Here is a 27,162-nt window from a genome sequence, read left to right on the forward strand (position 1 = left end):
GCCAAGAAAAACATCAGAAAGGCAGAGAAGAAGAATGGTGAGAACAGTCAAGGACAATCCACAGACCACCTCCAAAGTAGTTAGGAGTATTCAAATCAATAAAATGATAAGGGTGCCCATACTTTTGCACCAAATTTTGGATTAATGCATATTGCACATTTTCTGTTAGTACAATAAACCTTATTTCAATCCTGAAATATTACTGTGTCCATCAGTTAATAGATATATCAAACTGAAATGGCTGTTGCAAACACCCAAATATTTAGAACTAAAAAGGATTAAGATTAATAGGGGTGCCCAAACTTCATATGACTGTATTTCCAATCCAGTAACCAGATTAAAGTTACTTATCTAATGCCCGGATCAGACTACATGATTTTAGCCCGATTTTGTCCCGATTTTGTCAGCGCCGACACATTGCATGCCTCGGATCCGAATTTCAGTGTTGCGAGTGACAAAGCTCTGTGTAGTGTGACACATTCTAAATTTCCTTCGGGATAAATAAAGTATCTATCTATCTATCTATCTATCTATCTATCTATCTATCTATCTATCTATCTATCTATCTATCTATCTATCTATCTATCTATCTATCAAAGAGCAGTAATCTGACGTGAGCGATGCCGTCGGAGCGTCCGAGGCAAAGACTAGCATGTTAGAATTTTTAGTATTTTACCGCCTAGTTTGACATGCTGCTCTACGACGTGCTCCCTGCCGCTGACCAATAGGAAGACAGAGCGTTCTGTGGGGCACAGATGTAAACATGAGAAAAGAAAGCAGGACGGTGCTCCTGCAGTTCACTGAACCAGAGAAACAGAAGAATAATCTAATAATCATCTAATAATCTACTTCATCCATGAGATATTCTGTTTACAGGCACTGAAACCTAAGTAGCTACATCTTCACCATACCTCAAGTTCTCTCTGGAGTACAAAAAGCATGTAATGTCCATTTGGGTCACACAGGAATCCAGAAGAACACAGTCACTTTTCCCCTTGTTTTCCATCACGTAAAAAAGAGCTTCTGTAGTCGTGATTCTCAGATTCTATGTTTCTCCCCCGCGATGAACTACGAAATCACGCGAGGACGCGGACGATGATTAGTCGGTGACTAACGTGTAGTGTTGCCAGTCCCCCGAGAACGACGCAAAACAAAGATACCTGCTTTATCTGACTTGGTGAACGTTGTGAGGCACAAAAATGTCACTGAGACATTTTTGGTCAGTGCCTTTTTGTTATCAAATTTTGATGCACAGCTCTAGTTGGAGAAGAAGAAGAAGTAAAAAAAAATGGAGAGGTAATAGTAATGATTAACAGAAAGGCAGCCATCCTACCCACCCAAAGATTGGGTTGGATTGGGTTAAGCCAATGCTTAAACAGCCACAGTACTCATGAGCTCTCTTTAGTCTGTTTCTCATCAGATTGCCAGTTATAATGATACTTGTCAAGCAAGGAACTCTTCCATCTTTTTAAACCTACAAAAGGACTTTTTAATCTCGCTAAAGCAGAGTTATCCATTAATCAAAAAACCAAAAACCAACCCCACACATGACCTTTCACTCTGAGGGAGAGCTGGATGTTAGCATTTGAAGCAGTATCCATGTCGGGAGGTCAGCGGTGTGGGGATTGATCATGGCCTTTTTACTGGTGTGAGATGTTTTAATGAGAACTGTAGGCACCGTGCTCTTTCTTTTTATCCAGATCTGATTGTTGCAGCTGATCAGTAGATGCAGATTAAGTCAGACTGAAAGCTACTTAAGAGGATCATGAAAGAAACCTCTCCATGAAACTCCACCTCGCCTGAGTCCTAATGAAAGGGGTTTCCTTCAAAGAGACCTGTTTCTTCTTTTTGATCTCAACAGAAGAAGGAAACTCGCACTCGCTTGTCTTTCTCTTTCTTTGCACCAGTGTTCTCTAACTTTTCTCCAGGTAACAAATAAATATTTACAGCTCTGGATTCTCTGATTGTGCTATTTATAGATATAGGTTTGAGTAAAATGAACATTGTTGTTTTATTCTATAAACTAAATTAGAGACTTAATTGCAGAAAATGGGAAATGTCTAAAATAATTAAAAAAAAGGTGCAGAGCTTTCAGACCTCAAATAATGCAAAGAAATAAATATTTGGTGGAATAACCCTGGTGGTTTTTAATCACAGTTTTCATGCATCTTTGCAAGTCCTCCTCCACCAGTCTTACACACTGCTTTTGGATAACTTTATGCCTTTAATCCTGGTGCAAAAATTCAAGCAGTTCAGCTTGGTTTGATTGTTTGTGTTCATCCATCTTTCTCTTGATTATATTCCAGAGGTTTTCAATTTAGTAAAATCAAAGAAACTCCTCATTTTTAAGTGGCCTCTTATTTATATATGAGTTTTGGGGAGTTTTATTACTATTTTATCACTTCTTTATTACGTTTCTGGGCTCATCTGGGCTACAGAGGAACTTTTTTCTGAGCTGTGGATTGACTGCACAAATCCAGTAGTCTCTTTTTTTAAGTAAATAAATGAGGTTTACTGTTGTTTTTTTCTATTTTACTGTACTTGGATAAAAACACACACTCATACAGTGAGGAACAGCAGCAGGAGCTACTTAGATAAAGCTGAAAAATGTTGTTCTCGTTTTTCTCCATGTAGTATAAGGTGAGACAAGCGTTTGACTCCACAGAGCTGAGTTCCCATTACTCCTGTGTATTAGCTTGTTATGCTACCTGGATAGCGTTATCTGGCTTTAGCGTTAACTGTACCAGTATGCTTCTTTGGCGGTGCTGTTCTACAGGGCGCTCTGCAGTGCCTCTAGTGGTAAGGCGATATGAGAAAAATGCATAGCAGTTTTAATTTCCAGTCTCTGGATCTCTGGATGGATCAGTATACCGACCAACACTAATGCATTCTATTTTACAGAAATACATTTATCTTTGTTTTGCACAGCATCCCAACATTTTTGTTTTGAATAGGTAATATTATACTTTATACCAATGCAACATGGGAATGCAATTGGCTGAGAGGCCTTCTATGAGTGACATTATCAACCCGTAATGCACTGTAACCGAAGCTCTCCATGTATTACTCCGCCACATACAGGTAACCTAGCAATGATGCAGCGCTTACAAGCCAAACAGAGCAACTACAAACAGAGCAGCAATGGAACTATTTTTACTCGCTTAACTCGAGTTTTTATAACCAAAAGGATTGTATTTTCTCATCCTGTTTAACTCAAAATCTTTCAATAAACAGCGATAATGGAACTGTGGTATAATCTCAATAATACACTCGAGGTTCGTGCTATAACGTGTAATATTGATATTGGCACTGCCACGACCGCAGCACAGCATTGCCAATATTACATGTCATAGCACTAACCTCGAGTGTACTATTGCTCAAGTATTATCATGTGAATAAACATATAATATTGTAGTATAATATAATAATGAAGAGTTTATGTGTGCTAATGTGTGTGTGTGTGTGTGTGTGCAGGTTCCTCAGGACGAATGGGGGGGCTACCCCGGGGGGAAAGATGATGAGATCCCATGCCGGCGGATGAGGAGCAGCAGTTATGTAAAGGCTATGGGAGACGAGGAGAGTGGAGATTCGGACGGCAGCCCCAAGAACTCACCACAGAAGAGCGTACGGCCCGGAGGACTAATCAAATCTGTGCTCCAGAGGCAGCTGTCTGATCAGAGGTGAGTCCAGACAAGGGACCACCAATCAGTGATGGTTTGGAGAGACATGTCATCTGCTGGTGTTGATCCACTGTGTTTTATTATCAAGTCTAAAGTCAGTCACTTCATGCTTCCCTCTGCCACTGACAACTTTTATTGGAGATGCGGAGATTTCATTTTCCAGCAGGATTTGGCACACTGCCCAAAGTACCCATTGGTCTTATATATTACTGCAGTTTTCTAAAAGAGACTGACTTTTGGGTTTTTATTGGCTGTAAGCCATAATCATCAACAATGAAAGAAATAAATGCTTAAAATAGATCACTCTGTATGTTTAATACATCTATAAAGTATAGGAGTTTCACTTTTTGAACTGAACCACTGACCTTTTTTAATGATATTTAACTTTTTTTTAGATGCCCTAGTACATTGAGCATCACTGAATTACAGTATTGTTTACCGTGTAGAGCAGGGGTGTCCAAACTACGTCCCGCGGGCCATTTGCGTGAGGTATTTTAGAAATAGAATGACAGTTGGCCCGCTGTTAAGCAGGTTTTTATAATGTGAGATTCAACGTTTGAACGCTAGGTGTCAGAAACGGGCCAAAGAGACTAAAAGCGGAGAGAGTGCTCATTTCTAGCACAGAAAAACGGGCCAAAGAGTCTAAAAGCCGAGAGGGTGCACATTTCTAGCGCAGAAAAACGGGGCAAAGAGTTTAAAAGTTGTCTGTAATTAAGGAGTTTAATATTAAGAGACATCATGAAATTAAACATCAATTTGAAAAATCTTAGTTTACACAACACTGTCAAAGATAGATAAAGATAAGTAGTCAAGTAAAGTGGTGTGTAAATGAAATAATCAGGAAAATGTATTATTTAAAGTGGTATATTTCATTATTTGTTTTATTATAGAGTCTGTGGCCCGTGACTTCAAATATATTTCTCCTTCTGGCCCCCAACAAAAAAAAGTTTGGACACCCCTGGTGTAGAGTTTCATAAATAGGGGCGTAATGAAATAAATGCCTGTTTTAATTGAATTGTCTTATGCCCATCTTTTCAGAGGTCTTAGGCCGGCGTTCTGTGCGACACAGTAACACAATGGCACAAATCCACAAGACCGGTTCCTCCTCTTAGCTCTGGCGCGGCTTGTGAAAGAAAGCGCAGCTTAATTAACTCTCCTCTTCAGAGGAAGGACGTGGCGCGCTGCACTCGCCGCTGATTATAAAGACCTCAGCTCCACGCGAGGAGTGCTACATGGCCAGGAGGAGTCCTCCAGTAGGCCGGCTGTATTACATCACATCGCTCTGCCTTATAGATTTTTTGTCGAGTCAGCGTTCAGCAAGCGGCGAACAATGCACTCTGCTGAATTAATTTGGGGGAGAGCGGCTTTCTAAAGATAGACCGGCCTCTTACGGTGCCAGAGGAACGTGGGAGACACAATTTGTGCTGCTTTTTTTGTTCTAAACGGATGCCTACACTCTCTAAGAGTGGATTTAGTCGTTCAGTGCCAGGAAAAGGTTTGCAATATTGTTTGGGATTAGCAGAAATGCTAATGTATAGCAATGTTTGCAATGTTTTATTCCAAAGCAAAAACACAGTCACATGCTCCACATTATACCACAGTTAGTTCCGACCCTGCAATGTGATTGGCTGAGAGACTTTTTAGGAGTGACATTATCAGCCGGTAATGCACTGTAACCGAAGCTCTCCGTGTATTACTCCGCCACATATAGGTAACCTAGCAACAATGCAAAGCTTACAAACATGAGAAAACGTCAGCACAACTTCAGAAATAGAATTTGAAGAAGCTTGCAAAAAGTAAACATACCCTTTGATCTATATTTATCACATTTTATTACTTTGATGTACTTTATAGAGTTGAGTTGATGCCAAAGGGCTCGATTTTCGTAGATTTTGGTCGTCCCATTTGACCACAGAACCTTCTCCCAATCACTCTTACCATCATCCAGGTCTTCATTGGTAAACTTCATCCAGGCCTGCACATGTGCCTTTCTGAGTGGGGGAACCTTGCAAGCACTGCAGGATTTTAATACATTCAATACATTCATGGTCCCAGCTGCCTTGAGATCATTAACACGTTCCCCTGTGTAGTTGTAGGCTGATCTCTCATGATCAAGGATACCCCACGACGTGAGATTTTGCATGGAGCTCCAAATAGATGTCGATTGACAGTCAATTTGTGTTTCTCCCGTTTTTTTTTTGTTTTGTTTTTTACGTTTATTGCACCAACAGTTGTCTCCTTCTTACCCAGCATCTAATTTATACTTATACTTTTTATACTTAGTTTTTTTAGCCCATTCCTTCTTCAGTCTTGAGCAGATCTATTATATTGTCCCTGACATCCTTGGATACACTCTTTGGTCTTGCCCATGTTGTAGAGGTTAGATTGTCATTTCAAGACAGGTGTCTTTAATTTAGGTAATAAGTTGATTAGGAGAATCTAACTCTAACTGGTCTGTAGGAGCCAGAACACTGAATTGTTGAAAGAGGATCAAATACTTATTTTTCTCAGCAAAATGTAAATAAATGTATATCATTTATACAATGTAATTTTTATTTTTTTTTTGTTTATATCTTATATTCTATCTCACTGTTAAAATTAACCTACTTATAACATTATAGACTCGTCATGTCTTTGTCAGTGGGCAAATTTAGAAAATTAGCAGGGGATTAAATAATTATTTCCTTCACTGACTAAATTCATGAGACTAAATTACACACAGCTGGAGTCTATTAACTAATTAGTTCACTTTTGAAGGGATCTTATTCCACTGGATTTTATTTAGGGGTTTTAGAGTAAAGAGGCTCCAATACTTTTGATCTGAATAAAATTTTGAAAACCATGTATCATTTTCCTTCCACTTTCCACAATTATGTGCTACTTTGTGTAGATCTATCAAAAAAATCTCAAAAAAAAAGGTTGTGGGTGTAAGGTGACAAAATGTGAAAAAGTCCAAGGGGTGTGAATACTTTTGCAAGCCACTGTACCATCCATTTGCACCTGCTACCAGTCGTCAGGACTCAATCAGGATTCAATCTTTGGTAATTCTCATCTTCTTGCCACTCAAACAGAAATATGAGTCATATTGTGGTCTCAATTGTTTGTAGCTAAAGCCTGCGTCCCGGTACTTGAGGAGCTCTGCGTCTGAGAATCAGATTATTTTATGGATTATGAAAAGCAAAAGTGCTTACAGATGTTTGACTGTTGCTGTGTAGGAGGGCTTCTCAGTAATACAGTACTCTCATACCTCTAGGGAGAAGAGCGTTAGCAGTATCGATTCTCCGGTGTGGCAACTCTCAGAGCCCGCCGGCCGCTCCATACAGTCTAAAAGTGTTGAATAGTCAATATCTGTCTGCGGGTTTCCCATCGCTGCTTTTCCCATCCTTCAGCAAACCGCCATAAATCTTGACCAGTGGGAATTCCTTCTGCTAGCTCACTTTTACATGCTTATCTAAAAAAAACAAATTCTTAGAAAGTCACTAATTGTTAATGCAGTCAATCATCCATGATTGCAAGACATGTTTGGTGTCAAAAGTTTGCTTTTTTAGACAGAGATGGTCTGGCCATAGGCAGTTAGGGAGTACCAGAACAATTCCAGGTGTACTCCTTGTGAATGGGCCACTGAAATAGCCAAAAATGCACCTGATTAACAAAGGTGTGACTAGATACTAGCGTTTAAAATACTTCTGTAGAAGTTGAAGTATCAACTCAAGCTTTTTACTCAAGTAAAAGTGTAAAATGACTGGTTTTAACACCTCTTAAAAAAGTAGTAAAAGTAATGTAAGGGGGCAAAATAAGATTGCTGTCGCTCTGGATAAGGGCGTCTGCTTAATACCTTAAATGTAAATGTAAATGTTTGCAAGACATGTTTGGTGTGTGAAGTTTGCTTCTTTAGATAGATAGATAGATAGATAGATAGATAGATAGATAGATAGATAGATAGATAGATAGATATAGATAGATAGATAGATAGATAGATAGATAGATAGATAGATAGATAGATAGATAGATAGATAGATAGATAGATAGATAGATACTTTATTTATCCCGAAGGAATTTTAGGAAATTTAGTTTTGCACCAATTCTTTACGGTCAGAAATGGACCGGCCATAGGGAATTAGGAAGTACCAGAACAATTCCCGGTGGTCCCCTGTGTGTGTGGGCTGCTGAAATAGCTAAAAGGTGTGAAAAGTGTTCACATTCATTAGAATTCACATTCATTAGAATTATAGATAATAGAGTTTAAAATACAGCCATGGAGACCACTTTAGTTTCTGAATCAGTTTCTCGGATTTTGCTATTTATATCTATAACTTTGAGTAAAATAAACATTGTTGTTTTATTCTATAAACTACAGACAAAATTTCTCCCAAATTCCGAATAAATATATTGTCGTTTAGAGCATTTATTTGCAGAAAATGAGAAATGGCTGAAATAACAAAAAAGATGCAAAGTTTTCAGACCTCAAATAATGCAAAGAAAACAAGTTCATATTCATAAAGTTTTAAGAGTTCAGAAATCAATATTCAGTTTTCATGCATCTTGGCATGTTCTCCTCCACCAGTCTTACACACTGCTTTTGGATAACTTTATGCTGCTTTACTCCTGGTGCAAATCTTCAAGCAGTTCAGTTTGGTTTGATGGCTTGTGATCATCCATCTTCCTCTTGATTATATTCCACAGGTTTTTTAATTTGGTAAAATCAAAGAAACTCATAATTTTTAAGTGGTCTCTTATTTTTTTTCCAGAGCTGTAGTTCAGTAGAAGCTGAAGTATCACCTCAAGCTTTTTACCAAAGTAAAAGTGTAAAATAACTGGCGAGGGGATAAAATGTCAATAGGGGCAAAAGCAAGGGTCCTATAGTGTTTTAACCCCCCCCCCCCCCACCTCTCTTTCTAAAAGCTATAATGTTCTATTAAAATCATAATGATGCTCATTGAAAATAAATGTATTTTAGTACAATTTAAATATATAAAAGAAGCTTAGTTGGACTGGAGTTTGTCTGGAGTTCGCTTGAGTTTCTGCAAGAAACATCTTCATACTAGGCTACATACGTCTGCTATGTTCTTGCTGGAGTGTGGGTGTGGTGTGTGCAGGTGTGAAGGATGGATCACAGTATAAACCAATAGGGTGTCAGAATGGTAGTGTTTGTACTTCGATTCCTGACATTTCTGTTGTCGTTACATGTTAAATATTGGGGGGGGGGGCATATTGGGGGGACATTAATAGGGGCCCTGGCTGTTTTCACTTTAGAGTTAATAGTATGTCTCACTAGCTAGCTAGCTAAATTCCCATTCCATCTTAAATGTTGCAACAAACAGCAGAGGCGACATCATTTAAAGTGGGAAATAAAAATAAAATAAAAGCTCATTTCAGCTCCCCATCATAGAAGAATTAAGGAATGGACAATAATAATAAATTACCCCCTCCTTTCTGAAGACATAAACCCCCTAAAGTTGACTAGTTAACTAGTTAACAGTTTCTTGAAGGGTTGTCCCAATTCTTAGGAAGAGGAATTCACCTGAAACAAAAACTTGCACTTGAGAACAAGGGGTAGGGGTACATATTAGAAATGGAATTGAGCCTAAGTGTGGTGTTAATGTAGGATTTCATCAGCCAAGCTTCAGTTGTGTTCACTGGTGCATTGCAATGGTTTAAAATGGTTTTCACGGTCTATTGAGGCTGTTACCATGGACACCGGTCCAGTGTTACCATCACTGGACACAAACGTAATATGAAATGTAAATAATACAGTATGTAGAATATAGACCCCTGTATTTAAGTTACAAGTCCTTCACCTGCCGTTGCGTCAATCAGTGGTTGAAGGAGCTAAATTAAAAAAAACATCCACCCAAACATCTATCTGTGGAGGGAGACTTGGTTGGATGAGGCTTGCTATAAACCTGACCTGTCTACTTCACTGGAGCTTCAGAACTGAGCCGTTTCTCTGGGTTAGGATGTTCTGGTTCAGTTGTATGGATGTTTAGGTGTATAGATGTTTTAAATTTAGCATCTCAACCACTGATGCAACTGTGGTTGAAGGACTTATGGTGAGACACCATACAAGTTATATACAGTGGTCTATATTGTGGCGTGGAAGAGGAAGGAGGACTCGTGAGACTCATTGCAAGTACTCAACAGCTCTTTATTAACAGGCTTGCCACTCACTTATAGCCTTTAACAAGGCTAGGAGAGCGAAACCCAACTACTCACACAGCATAAACAGCCCTAAGGTCACTAAACCAACTAGGAATCTATGGTCCGGATGGTAGATTCAGAGTGGTGCCCACCACTCTGCATAACCCCACCTAAAAGGGAGGCCCCACACCTGACATCCACTCACACACAGGCACACAGAGGCGGGCACACAGAGACAGGCACACAGCAGCCACACACACACACACAGACGCCACAATATTCTACATACTGTATAATCTACATTTTTTATGTTACATTTATACGCATTGATGGTAACCGGGTTTCCATGGTAACAGCCTCATTTCAAGCCATTGGAATGCAACAGTGAACACAACTGAACCTTAGATGATAAAGTCCTACATTAACACCACACTTTGGCCCAATCCCGTTTCTAATTTGTACCCCTACGCCTTGTTTTCAAGTGCAAATCCTTATTTCGGTTGAAATCCTCCTCCTAAGAATTGAGACAACTCTTCAAGTACCTGTAGGCGACCCCCAGTCAACCACATCAAGCTCCATCATCCACAAATGCAGCTCCTATTTTTTGGGTTCCTTTTGAAAGGATTCAAGTAACCGTCATTTCCGTGTTATAAAATTAGAATATTGTATAAGACCAATTAGTACTTTTAACAGTGTGGGCAATGTGCCAAATCCTGCTGGAAAATGAAATCTCTGCATCTTCATAAAAGTTGTAAGTAGAGCGAAGCATGAATTGACTGACTTTAGACTTGATAATAAAACACAGTGGATCAACACCAGCAGATGACATGTCTCTCCAAACCGTCACTGATTGGTGGAAACTTCACACTAGACCTCAAGCAGTTTGGGCTGTGTTTCTCTCCACTCTTCCTTCAGACTCTGATCCTTTGATTTCCAAGTGAAATGTAAAATGTACTGATGATCAGTGATGGTTTGTAGAGTCATGTCATCTGCTGGTGTTGATCCACTGTGTTTTATTATCAAGTCTAAAGTCAGTGCAGTTTTGTTTTCCCACAAAATCGTACAGCACTTCATGCTTCCCTCTGCTACTGACAACTTTTATGGATGCGGATTTCATTTTCCAGCAGGACTTGGCACACTGCCCACACTGCAGAAAGTACCAATTGGTCTTATATAATATTCTAATTTTTTGAGACACTGATTTTTGGGTTTTCCTTGGCTGTAAGCCATAATCATCATCAACAATAAAATAAATAAATGATTAAAATAGATCACTCTGTGTGTAATACATCTATATAATATATGAGTTTCATAGTTTGAACGGAATTACTAAAGTAAACTACATTTTCAATGATATTCAATATTTTTGAGATGCACCTGTACATACACAAATTACAGCACTGGAAAAAACTGAGACCACTTCAGTTTCTGAATCAGTTTCTCTGATTTTGCTATTTTATAGGTATATGTTTGAGTAAAATGAACATTGTTGTTTTATTCTATAAACTACAGACAACATTTCTCCCAAATTCCAAATAAAAATATTGTCATTTAGAGCATTTATTTGCAGAAAATGAGAAATGGCTGAAATAACAAAAAAGATGAAGAGCTTTCAGACCTCAAATCATTCAAAGAAAACAAGTTCATATTAATATAGGTTTCAGTTAAACCATCAGAGTTTAGAAATCAGAAATATTTGGTGGAATAACCCTGGTTGGTTTTTAATCACAGTTTTCGTGCATCTTGGCATCATGTTCTCCTCCACCAGTCTTACACGCTGCTTTTGAATAACTTTATGCCTTTACTCCTGGTGCAAAAATTCAAGCAGTTCAGCTTGGTTTGATGGCTTGTGATCATCCATCTTTCTCTTGATTTTATTCCAGAGGTTTTCAATTTGGGAAAATCATTTTTAGGTGGTCTCTTATTTTTTTTTTTCAGAGCTGTATATGTAATGTGTATTTTTACTTCCTTTTCACAAGGGTAAACTTCGATTTAGACATGACTGGGTGTGTTCCTGCCTCACAATCCTACAGGCAGTATTAAATTTCAGCATTTTTGACACAGCAGCTCTTCTTCCAGTTACTGTGATGTCCTGCAATTAACTCAGTATATTATACTACTTATTCTGTATGTTTATTATCACTGTGGATGTAACCTATATGAATGGATCCGCTGCTGCACCAGAATACAAAATGAACAAACATGGCTTCTTCCTGGCCGTCAGAGTGCATTAACTCAGCAGACACTCTTTTCCACCTCTCTCAGATGCAGATGATTCTTAGTTGGAACTCTGAGATACTCTGAGTTATTTCCAGAGGTTTTAAAAATAAACTGTTTTTTTTTTTTTTTTTTAACCAAGATCAGCCTCCCAAACAACGGTGCTAATGAATTAATTTGGAAGAGGGAGTCATTAGTTGCTAATGTGACATAAGGCAATCCTTCACACTGATTACACGCTTCCTTCAGGAGAGACGAGCACACCTCAAGGTTAAGAGCAAATCTGGCTGTGTTTGTTTCATCTGTGCCATTAGAGCTGGGGTGGAGAATTACAGAATCCTATCACTGTAAAAAGATTAAAAAAAAAAAAAGACGTCATACTGGTATAGTTGTCATGTTACCACTTTAAAATAAGACTACCTTTATAAAGGGTTTATAAATGGTTTACAATTGGTTTATTAATGGTTACTAATTAGGTTGTAAATGCCTTAAAAACCATTAATAATCAGTTATAACACATACGTAGAAAGGGCAATAATGACCTGTTGTTTGCCAAATAGTGAACTATAATACACAGCCATGTATATTGTTGCTCTTTCTACGTATGTGTTATAACTGATTATTAATGATTTTTAAGGCATTTACAACATAATTAATAACCAATAATAAACTTATAATAAACTAATAGGTTGCTTTCAGTCAGTGGAGCTCCTGTGTTTTCTGTTGCCAAGATAGCAATACATCAAAAATGTACCTGAACACACCTCATTAATTATGTTGTAAATGTAAATGATGTATTTGTAAAGAGTTTTCTAGAGTATTTTTGGAGTCTCCAAGTGGTCCAGCAGACTGAGCAACTGTCACTGAGGATGATCTGAGGATGACATCATGGATTCGAACTTCACAGTTTTCTACAAAACGTTTAATCTTAAACTTTAATCTTAGTCTGAAACTGGGATTTTTCTTTGTTTTATCTTAGTGTCTCTGTTTTTAACCCTCCTTCTGCTTTACATATTCTGGATTCCTGGAAAGCTGCTTTGAGACAATGGGCCATATTTTAGTGATCTTTAGTGGAGTCTTTGCTATCATAACCATGGGAAAAGTGTACTAAAGGCATTTACTAAATCTCTTAACTAGTTATCTGTGTGTTTTGGCCGTAACATGCAATAAACTAATAAGTGTATCACGTGCCATTCCCTTTAAAAGCCTATTGCTATTTTAACAGTGCAGCTACCTGGATGAGTCCAGCACTTCTCAGCAAAAGAATGTTGTAAAGATGTTGCAAAGGTTTACATAGCTGCGAGCTGGCACCCGCTATGGGTTTGTGCACTGCTGCGTGTCAATGTGTGCATAACAAGCAGGGGTTTATGCAAGTTTGAGATGCATCTGTTGACCTTACACTGCCAAGATGTCGATGTCTGTCTAGGTTGCTTTCAGTCAGTGGAGTTCCTGTGTTTTCTTTTGCCAAGATAGCAATACATCAAGAATGTACCTGAACACACCTCATTTCCAGACCACCATGCCCACAAGTTGCCTATACTGAAATACTGTATATTTAAACGACGCAGATTCAAGATATGCTAATAGACTGTTAGCAGAGTGTAAGATAGAAAACTATGACGGCGTGTAAGGGCCACTCTTAAAAATAATAATAATAAATTGAGAATAAAGTCATAAAATTATGTAAATAAAGTCATAGTGTTATGAGAATAAAGTTGTAATATTAAGATATTAATTTTGTAATATTACAAGATTAAAGTTGTAATATTATGAGATTAAATTTGTAATATTACAAGATTAAAGTCCTAATATTAGAAGATTAATGTCCTAATATTACAAAAATAAAGTTGTAATATTACAAAATCAAAGTTGTATTATTACAAGGTTAAAGTCATAAGGTTAAGTCGAAGTATTATGAGAATAAAGTTGTAATATTACGAGATTCAATTTGTAATATTACAAGATTAAAGTCGTAATATTACATGGGTAAAGTGATAGTATTGCGAAAAGTTGTAATATTATGAGATAAACTTTGTAATATTACAAGAATAAAGCCATAATAATACAAGAATAACTTTGTAATATTTAGAAAAAAAGTTATAATATTACAAAATGAATGTCTTAATTTTATGAGAATAAAGTTGTAATATTATGAGAATAAAGTCGTAATAATATTAAATTAAATAAATCTATGTTGTAATCTCTGTCTGCACTTCACATCTTGGTAAGTGAAATGCTTTTGAATTGATTTGAAATATGATAATGTATAAGATTAGATTAGATCAGATTAGATGCAACTTTTTTTTGTCATTGTGCAAAAAACAGGTACAGAGGCAATGAAATGTGCTTAGCATCTTACCAGAAGTGCAATAAACAAGTTCCGTACTTATCATGGCAGAACTGTTCAGCATGGTGGTGGGAGTTTCGGGTTTTGTTGGCAGTGGATTTGCTGGTATATTGCACAACTTGTAAATAATTCACATTCAGTTCTAAGCCAGGGATCAGAAACTCGGAAGGAATCTTTAAAAACCACATATATTATGTATATCATGACTGTTTATATATAATTTTAACCACAGCTTATGATTTAAGATGATTCTCTTGCTGAGATAACATTTGTTTTTTTTGTTTTTTTTTTACTTTTTGCAGGCAGTGTGTCAATTATCTGTTACCTAACCAGCCTCTTCTCTTGACTCCACATTATAAACTGTTTCTGAACATTATCTCACAAACACCACAGTTGTGTAACATTGCGCATAATCTGTGTACTCATTCCTGTCGCGTTCAGTCTGTTTCATTCCCATGCTTATATCTCTCATCCATAATGGATCTTTATAATGAATTCCTGCTTTTATTTCTATGTTTCTCTTTCTGTTTTCTATTTGAGTGATAGATCAGCTGTTTGTTCTCCATTCCACACCCTCGACCACTCAGACACATGCGGACATCTATAGCTCAACTGAACCGATTCAGAACATCAGTATGGAACCACAGCAGTCAGCTTGGAAAACGTTGAAAAACAAAGTTTTTCCATCCAAATTTAGAATTAGTAATGATACACATAATAGTACGAGATTAAAGTTGTAATATTACAAGGGTACAGTCACAGTATTATGAGAATTAAGTTGTAATATTACGAGACTAAATTTATAACATTACAAGATTAAAGTCATAATATTACAAGAAAATGTGTAATATTACGAGAATAAAGTCGCAATGTTATGAGAATAAAGTTGAATTATTAAGATTAAGTCCTAATATTAGAAAAATAAAGTTGTAATATTACAAGAGCAAAGTTGTAATTTTACAAAGTTAAAGTCAAAATATTATGACGTTAAAGGCATAATATTATGAGAATAAGGTCATTATATTACTAGATTAAAGTTGTAATAATACAAGGGTAAAGTCGTGGTATTATGAGAATAAAGTTGTACTATTACAAGATTAAATTTGTAATTTTACAAGTTTGAAGTCGTAATATTACGAGGTTAAAAACGCAGTATTGCGAGATTAAATTCATAATATTACAAGATTAAAGTCATAGTATTATGAGAATGAAGTTGTAATGTTTACAAGATTAAAGGTGTAATATTACAAGATTAAAATTGTGACATTACCAGATTAAAGATGTAATAATACGAGATTAAAATTGTAATGTTATGAGATTAAAGTCGTAATATTGCAAATTTAAAGTCAACTATTTCCAAATGTCAAAAAATTGGATATAAATTGGACTTTTAAAGGAACAGTTTAGACACAATAATGTGGAATTCTGAAGGTATTCTATGCAGATTCTGAATGGATATCAACAGTAATGGATGTTATAATCCACTATTTATCATGTATCAGGAAAGATTGGGACAGTATGAAAATTACAAACAAATAACCCAAAGATACTTCATGTTATTTAAGGCCGACATTATTAAACTTATTAATATGTACGTAGATACATTCCTACAGCTCAGTCAGGGAACATAACATTGGAAAAAGTTGGATTGGGGGAAATTTAGGATTAGTAATGATATACATAATAGTACCGTATTTTTTAAATCCTTAAAATCCTTTAATTTTCCCAAAAATCCTCAGTGCCTTATAATTTGGTGCGTCTTATGTATGAAATTTACCAGTCAGGTTGTAAGGAGCAGTAAAGCCACTCTGCTGAAGTACACAGTTATACAGGAGTTTCAGTTTAGTTCTCCAGCATTGACACTGGAGCAGCATTAGAATTAGCTGCTAACTGCGCTAAGTGCTAGCTCTTTTGCCGTTCAGAGGTGAGTATTATCTGCCTGTAGCCTGCTGCTAACTCCAGCTAGCACTGCTGGAGCAGCGTTAGCATTAGCTGCTAACTGTGATAAGCGCTAGCTCTTTTGCTGTTAAGAGGCGAGTATATCGTACTGTAGTCTGCATGTTTATTGTGTTAAAAGTAGCTACATGGGACAAATTGCTGGCTAATAGGGTGCTACATTAGCCGCTAACATGGCTAGCCTTAGTGGAAATCTGGAAATCTAAGCTTACTGTGAATAAATGGAAGTGCTTTAGGCTACTTACCCAAATAAACAGTTTTTAGGAGAGAAATCTGGGTACCACTTTAAAATAAGTGTTTTACAATTAGTTTATTAATGGTTACTAATTAGGTTGTAAATGCCTTAAAAATCATTAATAATCACTTATAACATATATGTAGAAAAAGCAACAATGACCTGTTGTTTGGCAAATAGTTAACTCACAGCCATCTATATCGTTGCCCTTTCTACGTATGTGTTATAACTGATTATTAATGATTTTAAGGCATTTACAACCTAATTAGTAACCATTAATAAATGAATTGTAACCCATTTATAAACCCTTTATAAAGGTAGTCTTATTTTAAAGTGGTACCGAAATCTGTGTAGATTAACATCCAGCGCTTGTTTGACTTTAAAAGAACATTTTTTTTTAAGAATTACAGTTTTGTTTAGCAGTTTTGTTTAATAGGAAATCATTATAACACCCATGTTCCTTATTAGTGTCACATAATGCGAATCTGGTGCACCTTATGTATGAAAATAGACCAGAAAATAGATGTTTATTAGTGTGCATTATAATCTTTATTATTAAAACTTTATTTAAAGTACAAATTAAGAATTGTAAATAATATTTTACAATATTATAGTTTACTTATTTATCATAAACATTACACGAAAGAGCTGTAATACACTGTAATTTATTTAAAGTAAATTACTATTTTTTTTTTTGCTCAATTACAGTTATATGGTATAATCTTACTCCACAGTGAATTACTGCAATTTTACAATGCTTTATTGGAAACTTTTACAGTGTAGCATCATGTAAAAGGGAATCTTAACTAGAGGTGGTAACTGGATTTATAATAATAACATTTAACTTTAGAGAAATTTTAAGGTTTCTAATGAACAAACTGTCTAACTGTTCCTTTACTGGTCTGTTGGATTTCAGCCCCCCTCATTTGTATTCTCCTGAGGGGCTGCAGGTCTAATTAAACCTAAAGACCAGCATTGACTCTGGAGCAGCATTAGTATTAGCCGCTAACTGCGCTAAGCGCTAGCTCTTTTGCCGTTCAGAGGTGAGTATTATCTGCCTGTAGCCTGCTGCTAACTCCAGCTAGCACTGCTGGAGCAGCATTAGCATTAGCTGCTAGCTGTGATAAGTGCTAGCTCTTTTGCTGTTCAGAGGCGAGTATATCGTACTACATGTGTCGAGTAAAAGAGCCGCGCTCAACGGCGGACGGCTCGATTGTCACGCCTATTAAATGCCAATCAAACTCAAACCTCCATCGTAATCATAGGAATTTTACTGTGACACATGTGAATGTGTATTTTTCCCATCTGGGATTCTCACATCCATACGCTCACTCCACCCTCCGCCTTCTACCACACTCACGCTCTCTCTGAGATCTCTCCGTAACGCTGTCGTCTCTTCTCTCCACCTGCAGCTCGTACCGTTTGGATAAATCGAGCAGTGACGTGGTTAAGTACCTCACCAATTTCGCTGCAGACTTAAGGTGAATACCGGCCGCTTTCGACTTTACACACACACACAAACACAAATACACACACACATATATATATATATATATATATACTGATCAAACATTATATTTTGACCTCCTTCTTATTGTGACTGTTCCTCAATTTCTGCATTTATAATTATATTTTAACCCTTGTATGGTGTTCATATTTTTGTTACTCGTTTACTTTCTTACTTGTATTTAATTCAGCAAAATTAAGCAATTCTACATTAAAATGCTTTACACATGCTTGCTTCACCTAAATTGCAAGCAATATAAACAGCTTACATGGTTAATATTTGCCTTTTACCTTTCTTATGTTACATTTCTTTCAAAATTTCTTTCTTTCTTTTTTTATTAGTTTTTTTATAGAATGTAAAAGAAAATGGATTTAACTCAAGATATGAGTAGAAAATTTGTTTAGTTTCAAATTTACAAATGAAGCAATGTTTATTAGCCCTTGGCCAAACATACTGTATGTAATATAAATGGCTGGGGGGTATACAGTGTGTGTTTATCGAAAATGTGTTTTGATATATGTTTTTCACAAAAAAATGAGCCAATGCCAATGAGTTTGAGTTAGAAAAAATATTTTTTTAGTATCATTTGATGAAAAATGAAAACTGGTCCCACAGACCCGAACAATACACAAGGGTTTAATTTGGAACATTAGTTTACAGAATAAAACAAAAATGTTATTTTTACTCAAACATATACCTATACTTTTTAAAATCAGGGAAACTGATCATTTTCTTCTGGAGCTGTATATATTTTAAGGTCCATTTTATTAAAAGCCTGGGTTTAACATTTATATATTTTTTTTAAACCCACATTTTGCCTGAAATAAATTAATTTATGCAAAATTAGATATTTCCAAACATTAAACTGAATTTTCCGAGCCTTTGTGGCCACATTATACATTCAACAAATTGGCCAAAATTATTTAAGTAAATTTAATATCTAACACATAAAATGAGTAAAAATAAGCTCTGCCTGCCCTACTGTCTGAGTTGCTGAGTTTTTTTTTTTTTCCAGTGCAGTGGGAGGGGCTAAGGTACTTTATCCTATAATTTAAATGGTCATCATACCCCCTAATTTTAACTGACTCCACCAAAATGGGAGGGGGAGTTTGGGAATGGCACTGGGTGATGTATGGGTTTACGGGCGGGGCAGGAGGGAGAGCTGATTGGCTGAGCTTGCAGCAGTGTGCCTCTGATAGCGGTGAGACGCAGACGGTTGGACGTCAGCAGGAGGGTGGTAGTATTGATTGACTAATTTGCATATTGTGATGCGTCTGAGTAGGTACCAAAGTACACATACACATCATCTACACCTATAGTACACAGTTGGAACTGTGAGGGCACTGCAGAGGCAGAAATTACCACAGTAAAAGCGTTTTTTTTGTTGTTGTTTTTTTTAAGGGTGGGAAATGTTTTTAAAAAATTAAGCAGGACTGGTATGTTTTATAACTTTAAAGGAACACATTTCAAATATTAATGGAAAAAGACATGGTTTAGGGTTTAGTGCCTTTTGAAACTTGTATATTGGTTGGTTTATCGCCTATTCTGCTGAATTCTGCATAACCGGTCTCAGTCAGTGTTATGTACAACAAAACATTAAAAAAGAAATGACATGCACTGTGAAAAAAATTTAACTCACTGAAACTTAAAATCATTAAGCAACTAAATTCCTGGCCTTTTTAAAGTTACTACAACTTTGTGGCTCATTTGTTCTCTGCACTTACAAAATTAAGTTAAATGTTAGCTTAAAATTAACTTAAATTGTTGAATCACTTCAACAAAGAATTTATCATATTTCTTTTATCATTATCTAATCTTTTGGCTGAACTTGGCTTTGAATTTAGTCGAGGTAATTGAAAAGTGTATGCTAGACTTGCCAACAAGAAAATGTGTTAAAATTAGTTGCTAAAACATTTATTTTTATTAGATTAACAAACTCAGAAGTGTTTGCTGTACATGTTAACAGAAAACACTACTAAAACACTACTAAACTGTACAATTTTTATAAAAAAATATTTTTTTTAAAATTCATTAGCTCAACGTAACTCAGTCAAGTCCTCATTTTGCTTTGACTCTGTTAAGTTGTAAATGTATATATTCACACAACAATAGTTTAATTAGTTCAACAAGTATTGTGGGATTAAATCATTTAGTTTGTTTGATATATACAGGTATTCTCAGCATATTTAGCATATATTTTTATAGAACTGCTAACATTGACAGCATACTACTGCAGCAGCACAAGAGTGAACTCTGTAAATAGTGAACTCTGTAGCTGCAAGCAAACATACTCTGAGCATTAGGAACACAGAATAAAGGGGATTTGCTCTTACAGCCAACAACACTGAGACCTGGCAACCAACTCATATATATTACACTAATGCACGACTGGGATAAGGTAGCTTTGGGCAACAGACAACACAAAGATAAGTAAGGTAAGTAAGGAAGAGGCCACACCCAATATTTAAATATATGGTGCCAGGAGCCTTATGGGAAAGCTGTATGAACCAACACTGTAAAAAGAGCATTGACACGTGTAGTTTAGTAAACGTTGGTTAACATCTTTTTTTTTTTATTTGCTCAAAAAGCATTTCTAAGTTTTCAGGTTAAAGTTCTCTGAACTCATTTTATTGAGTTGTACTGACCGGTAAGTTCACTCAACTCCTGACTTAAACACAGAATCACTTTTTAGAGTGTGTCCAATGAAATGGCTTGGCCTGAAAAGGTTAAGCATGCAAATCCACTATATAAAAAAAAAAACATGCTGATTTTTATTGAAAGATGTTAAGAAGCTGGGAGTAGCCTCACTGTTGACATTCAGTGTATTTTATTCTGATTTAATGCAGCGATCGATTAATACTGTGAACAGCAAATTCTCAGGTGCACACCGACCTACTGCCTCTCTCTCTGAGTTCTGGTTGCTCCTGCTCCAGAGTAATGCTGACACATTCTCAAACACACACACACACACACACACACACACACACATCAGTGAGGGGTCAGAAAGGGTAAGGTCTTTCTTTCTCTAAACACAGACGGGTTGGCATCTCCGATGAACATCACTCTGCTAGAGGACACCAACAACCTTCCCAGCTGCTGTTGACAATACAGGATCATTTTTAACTAAGGGCGTTTTCACACCAGCACTGTTTAAACCAGTTAAAACGGACTCTGGTTTGTTTGTGCCTAGAATCTTACTGTATCATGTCACACCAACACAACAAGACGTTTTAAAACTTGTATTTTAAAAGTCATTTTTAAAGTTTAAATTAGCATTTGAGTTGAATAATTAACCAAAAGCTAAATGCTGAATTTAAAGTGAACGTTTAAAGTGAAGTTTTCCGCACCGCTCCATTGCACATGCTCACTGAAGACTTTAACTTTATTCAAATCACTTTAAATCATTAGGAAATGAGTAAATAAGTAAAGTTCATTTATATTGTTTAGAAGAAAGTACTGATGTTCTAGTGCAGTAGGCTCTAACAAATGAGAGTTCAGTACTGCTCAGCGATTGGTCAGTTCAGTTGGTGTCCTGCAGCCCAGGCTATTTTAGGCAAGCTTTCTCACCCCCTCAGGGGTGTCACCATGTTTCCCTTCTAATTCAGCAGGTGTCACTGCAGGGTGGCAAGACCTTTAAAGCAAAGCTAAGTAAACAAAACTTTGAGTATTTCTAAAAAAGAAAAAGCATTTTCAAGTCAAACGAGTGCTGGATGTTAATCTACACAGATTTCTATCCTGTTTATTTTGGTGAGTAAAGAGCTTCTGTTTATTTACAGTAAGCTTAGATTTCCAGATTTCCACTAAGGCTGGGTTCAGTAGCATTAGCATTAGCAACTAACCGCTTGTGCTGAGTGTTCCAGTAAGCCAGGGTGATATTAGCGAGGTTAGCAGCAGGCTAGAGGCTGATATACTCACCTCTGAACGTCAAAAGAGCTAGCACTTAACGCCGTTAGCAGCTAATGCTAATATTGCTCCAGTCTCTGTGCTGGAGAACTAACCTGAACACAGTAAAATAAAAGCATTTTTTTAAAGGTTAGGAAATGTTCATCAAAATTTTTATGAAAAAAAAAATGGTTTAGGGTTTAGTGCCTTTTTAAAAGCACAGTAACTACAGTAATAATTGTTTCATAATAAAGTGACGTATATTATTATTTCATTCATTAAAATACTGCGTTAATGTAAATATATATATATATATATATATATATATATATATATATATATATACACAGTATATATATATATATATATATTGTGGCGTGAGGAGGCGGGGGAACCGTGGGTCCGCCCCACGCCGGAACTCACAGCCATGTCTGTCCCAGCCGGTGTGCATTCAGGACTGATTAAGCAGCCGGCTGGGACAGGTATAAAACTCAGCCTCAGCTCACGGAAAGGTCTTGACTGGGGAGCTGAGTCCTGAGGCCGCACAGACCTTTAAACGAGCATAAAAAGAAGACTAAAGTAATTCTACAGACTCTAGAGCCCCATTGGGCTGAGTATGTTCATTTGAGTTGTTTTGGGTGTGGTGGAGGGCGTTTGAAAGCCGAATAAAGGTACTTTTTGAGTTCATTTACTCCCCGTGTCTGTGTTATCTGTGCGCTTCCTCCTTCCGGGTCACAGTGGTCACGCCCCTAACCCCAGGGCCTACCACAATATATATATATATATATATATATATATATATATATATATATATATATATATATATATATATAACTGATATATTCACAATAGTGAATACATATGAAATGCTAAAGGTGAAACATTAATGCATTTAGAACTACAACAATGCCACCTGAGGGCCCAAAGGTTATCAGCATCCAGTATTTGCTGTAATGTTTTTTTTCCAGATTCTACTAATATTGTTAATGATATTTTTCACAAGATTTCACAATTTATATGCTAAGAAACATTTTACTTAAATTTATACAGAATTTTTAGACGCAGATCCTTTTTTTTTCACAGATTGGTAAACCTTTTCCTGTCTTTGCTTCTGAGAGTTGTTTTATTAAAGCCACTTACGTTTCCAGCCTTTTGTTGCCTCATCTCAATTTTATTGAGACGTGTCCCTGCTTTGTTTTTGTTTTTTTTTCATGAAATGTAAAATGTCTCACTCTAAACATCTGACATATGTTTTATATTATATTGTGAATAAAATGTATGGGTCTATGAGACTTGCTAATTATTTTTAATTAAAATATATGACTTTTTCTTTAAATTTATGTTCAATTTACAGGGTGTCCCAAAAAAAAAATTGGAATAGTTTTTTTTTTTTTACAGTTGTATCTAAAAATATCAAACTACACTGAAAAAAATGATGAGTAAAATTGACTTAAAAAAGATTCGCAACTTTCTGCATGTGCTTTTTTTAAGTACATTTAATTTCAGATAAATATAAGTAACTTTAATTTGGTTTCAAGACTTAAATGTTACACAGAATAAATAAGTGAACTGAACTTCAGTCAATCCTTTCTTTTAGTAAACTTTACTTCATTTCTGCATACAATATTACCTAATTACAATTACTTAATATACTTAATATACTATACATAATATATTATAATCCCTTATATTTAAATTATAATTTAAATATTTTTAGTTAAAACATATTTACAAATTATATTTCACCTCAACACGTGGATGGCATGAAATGCATTTTTTTAGAGACTTGGTCTGTTTACAAAATAAATCTTTGAGATATGTAAATATTTGAATGTGTGTTTTAACTAAAAATATATACATTTAAATTTAAAGTAATTGTAATTAGGTAATATTGTATGCAGAATTTAAGTTTACTTGAAGTCTTGAAACAGAGTTGAAGTTACAAATTTATTAAAGTAAATTTTACTGATAATTTTTTTGTGTATTTAAGTGCACCTCAATCAGTCAATCAGCATGTTCAATCTAACAACATTACCTCCAATAGAACGTATTTGTGTGCGGATCTGCCAATCACTATAATAATCATATTAATTTGTCTCTGTTTGTGTGTCCATCCCGACCACCTCCTTCTTCTCTTTCTCTGTATCTGTTCAGTCAGAGCTACCACCTGCAGGCCTCGAGGGAGATCCACCCCAGCATCACGCTGGACCCCTCGCCCAACTACAACTCTCCCAAATTCCGCTCTCGCAACCAGAGCTACATGAGAGCCGTCAGCACCCTGAGTCAGGCCAGCTGCGTCAGCCAGGTCAGCCAGGTGAGTCCATTTACACGACCGGGTGATGCTCATTTCACTCAGATGTTGGACGTTTTTTGGGCTAAAAGGATGCTCTGATATCTCCTATCTCCTTTACGCTCCACTATTTAATGGATGTTAGTGGCAGAGCAGTGTCTAATGCGTCATCTGGTGACCACATCAAAATACCCCCCCAAAAAAAGCAAGTTTTTTTTTTTTCAGTGTTCCAACCCCTTTTTCACATTTTCTGCCTGAAATTAAACACCCAACTCTTGGGGCCTTGTACTCAAGCCTTATAAGTTTTAGTAGAAAATACAAGGGCTGTAAGTGTTTCAGTGCAGACACACAAACATGGACTTCCAGTTCTATATATATGTATATATATAAATATATTAAAATGAATCTCCAGTGGTCAAAATATAATTATACCACACTTAGTTTCGACCCTGCAATGTGATTGACTAAGAGGCAGTCTATGAGTGCCGTTATCAGCTGGTAATGCACTGTAATGGAAGCTCTCCATGTATCACTTCATTATATACAGGTAACCTAGCAATGTTGCAGCGCTTACAAGCCAAACAGCGCAGCTACAAACAGAGCAGCAATGAAACTATTTTAGCTTGTGTTTTTTTTTTTGTAACCAAACAGATTATATATTTCTTGTCCTCTTTAACTCAAAATCTTTCAATAAACAGCGATAATGGAACTGTGGTATAATCGCAATAATACACCCGAGGTTCATGCCATAATGTGTAATATTGGCACTGGTATGTATTCTCAATATCAAGTGTATTACTGTTTAATTATAACAACAAAAGAAAAGTGCTTTGCAAAATTTAATTTTATAATCTAGACATTAGTGCCTATAAATAGGGTCTATTTTCATTACACTTTGATTTTTAGATGTTTTATTTTTTTATTTATTTAACAAACGAAATTAAACAAAAGCAAATTGTATGTTTATATACAGTATAAGTCAAACATTTCTATACACTCCTTCTCCAAGTAGATGTTAGTAAAAACAGTCTATAGTGCACCAGTCAATTACATATCGCACAGCTGGATTTAGGGCATGTGTTTTTGGTATCATGAGGACACAAAAAATACACTATGTGTGGCTCAAAATGCACAAAAGCCATGTACTAATTCTTGTAATTAATCATGGGTGTGTTTTGGGCATAATGTGAAATAAACCAATTAATGTGCTAGTTGTCATTCCCTTTAAGAGACAGGTGAGCTCTGACTTTGGCGCGTTCGTATCTTCACAGCTAAGCGCTTTGTGCGTCTCAGCAGAGGATACTGACCTGTGTGTTCACAATGTAAATATACACCAGCAGCTCATTTAAGGAAACAGCAATGATATTTCATTCTTTATTTTGTTTATTTTTGCATTAAAAGTCAGGTTCTGCAGCACATCCGTATTTGTGTGTGTGTGTGTGTGTGTGTGTGTTTAACGAGTGGGTGTGTACGCAAGCTGTGTGCACCTATAGGAATGTACTGATTGTTGACTGTTGTCTAGATTCATTTCAGTCAGTGGAGCACCTGTGTTTTCCACCACCGAAAAAGCAGCACACCAGAAATGTATCTAAACACACCTTATTTTAGGAGCACCACGCCTATCAGTGTAGATTTATTCCTAAACTCCTAAAAGCTTTTTTGCCAGCATGGGCTCAAGGCATGAAAATAGACTGTTCAACAATTTTGTGCCAATAACAAAGTTATACATAAGATATCTTGGAATTTTTTTTTTTTTTTTTTTGTCATTTTTAGTTAATTTTTTCCTGAATCACAATGAGTAATCTGCACAGATCTCAGATTATTCATGGCTCGTTATACCACTAATTTTTTTACTCGTCAATCCTTGAAGTAACCTCTTAAATCCAGAAGATAGAGACTCTAATGTCACCTTGAAAGAGACCACCTCATCGTTTCCTAATAGGATAACAGAGATCATTCAGAACAACCCGTTCCTCTGAAAGGGTCAAGTGGGCCCTAACTTTATTTTCACAACTGAGCCACTAGACCTTCCTGTACCTGTACATGATTTTTTTCTTTCATTCAGTTAGTAATGAGAGGTTTATGCATGGCAGCCCTGCTATAATTCAGTAACAGCCCTCTGTTTAGTTGTAGATAGACTGTTCCTGCTGCTATAGACTGTGGAAGGATTGCTTAATTGTATGATGCAGCAGTCTGGAAGGATCTGTAGACATTAAACCAGAAACCAACAGTAAACCAGAAAACAATAGCACAGCAGGGGAAATGCATGTTCCTGTCACTGTTAAGTAACAGTGAAGTTGCACACAGTAAAGTTGTAAGTGGTATTAGTGAATATAGTAACTCTGTTTGTAGAGTAAGCTGCACTCTACTCCTGGTTAAGTTTTACTGAAAACGAAGTTCATTCAACATAAAACTTTGTTACAATTTAATTGAATTTAATTGTTTTGTTATATCAATTGTTTTGCACAATAATTCTATTAACTAACTGTCACGTGGGCCAAACCAAGGACATACAAACGCAGATACCAATCAAACAATTTTTTTATACAGGTGGAAAGGTTTACAGGGAGTAGTCAGAGACAGGCAGGGTCTGTATCAAAATGGCAGCGATAACAAACAACATACCAGAGGGAGCAGGCAAAAAGGTCATACACTGTAAATCCAAACAGGAAGAGGGCAAGGCAAAAAGCGGTAGTCTAAATAAACTAACAGAAAAAAGGGCAAGGCAAGAGAGCGGTCAAAAACATGACAAACACGATTTGGTAACAAGAAAGAACAATCAAAAGAAACACTTAGTAGAAGAGCTAGCAAGCTAGATTCAATACCCGGAAAGGGAACAAAGAAAACAGGGGGGGGGTAATCTTATGTTCATTGGTTCTATCAGCTATTGTTGAATGACGGTTCTTATTC

The 27,162-nt window shown here is 36.3% G+C and overlaps 2 protein-coding genes across 2 annotated transcripts in view; one reads left to right on the plus strand and one right to left on the minus strand.

Annotated features, from left to right (window-relative positions):
• fam167b (family with sequence similarity 167 member B) overlaps positions 1-27,162 on the minus strand; it is a 679,430-nt gene that overhangs the window by 246,257 nt on the left and 406,011 nt on the right. The gene's annotated exons all lie outside the window — the stretch shown is intronic.
• dlgap2a (discs, large (Drosophila) homolog-associated protein 2a) overlaps positions 1-27,162 on the plus strand; it is a 257,198-nt gene that overhangs the window by 169,608 nt on the left and 60,428 nt on the right. The window contains exons 4-6 of the mRNA XM_049463569.1: positions 3,475-3,680; positions 17,986-18,054; positions 24,117-24,276. Of these exons, the coding sequence (XP_049319526.1) occupies positions 3,475-3,680; positions 17,986-18,054; positions 24,117-24,276 (435 nt within the window). The remainder of the gene's footprint in view (positions 1-3,474; positions 3,681-17,985; positions 18,055-24,116; positions 24,277-27,162) is intronic.

This window comes from Astyanax mexicanus, chromosome 14 (assembly GCF_023375975.1).
Source record: "Astyanax mexicanus isolate ESR-SI-001 chromosome 14, AstMex3_surface, whole genome shotgun sequence".
Taxonomy (NCBI): Eukaryota; Metazoa; Chordata; class Actinopteri; order Characiformes; family Acestrorhamphidae; genus Astyanax; species Astyanax mexicanus.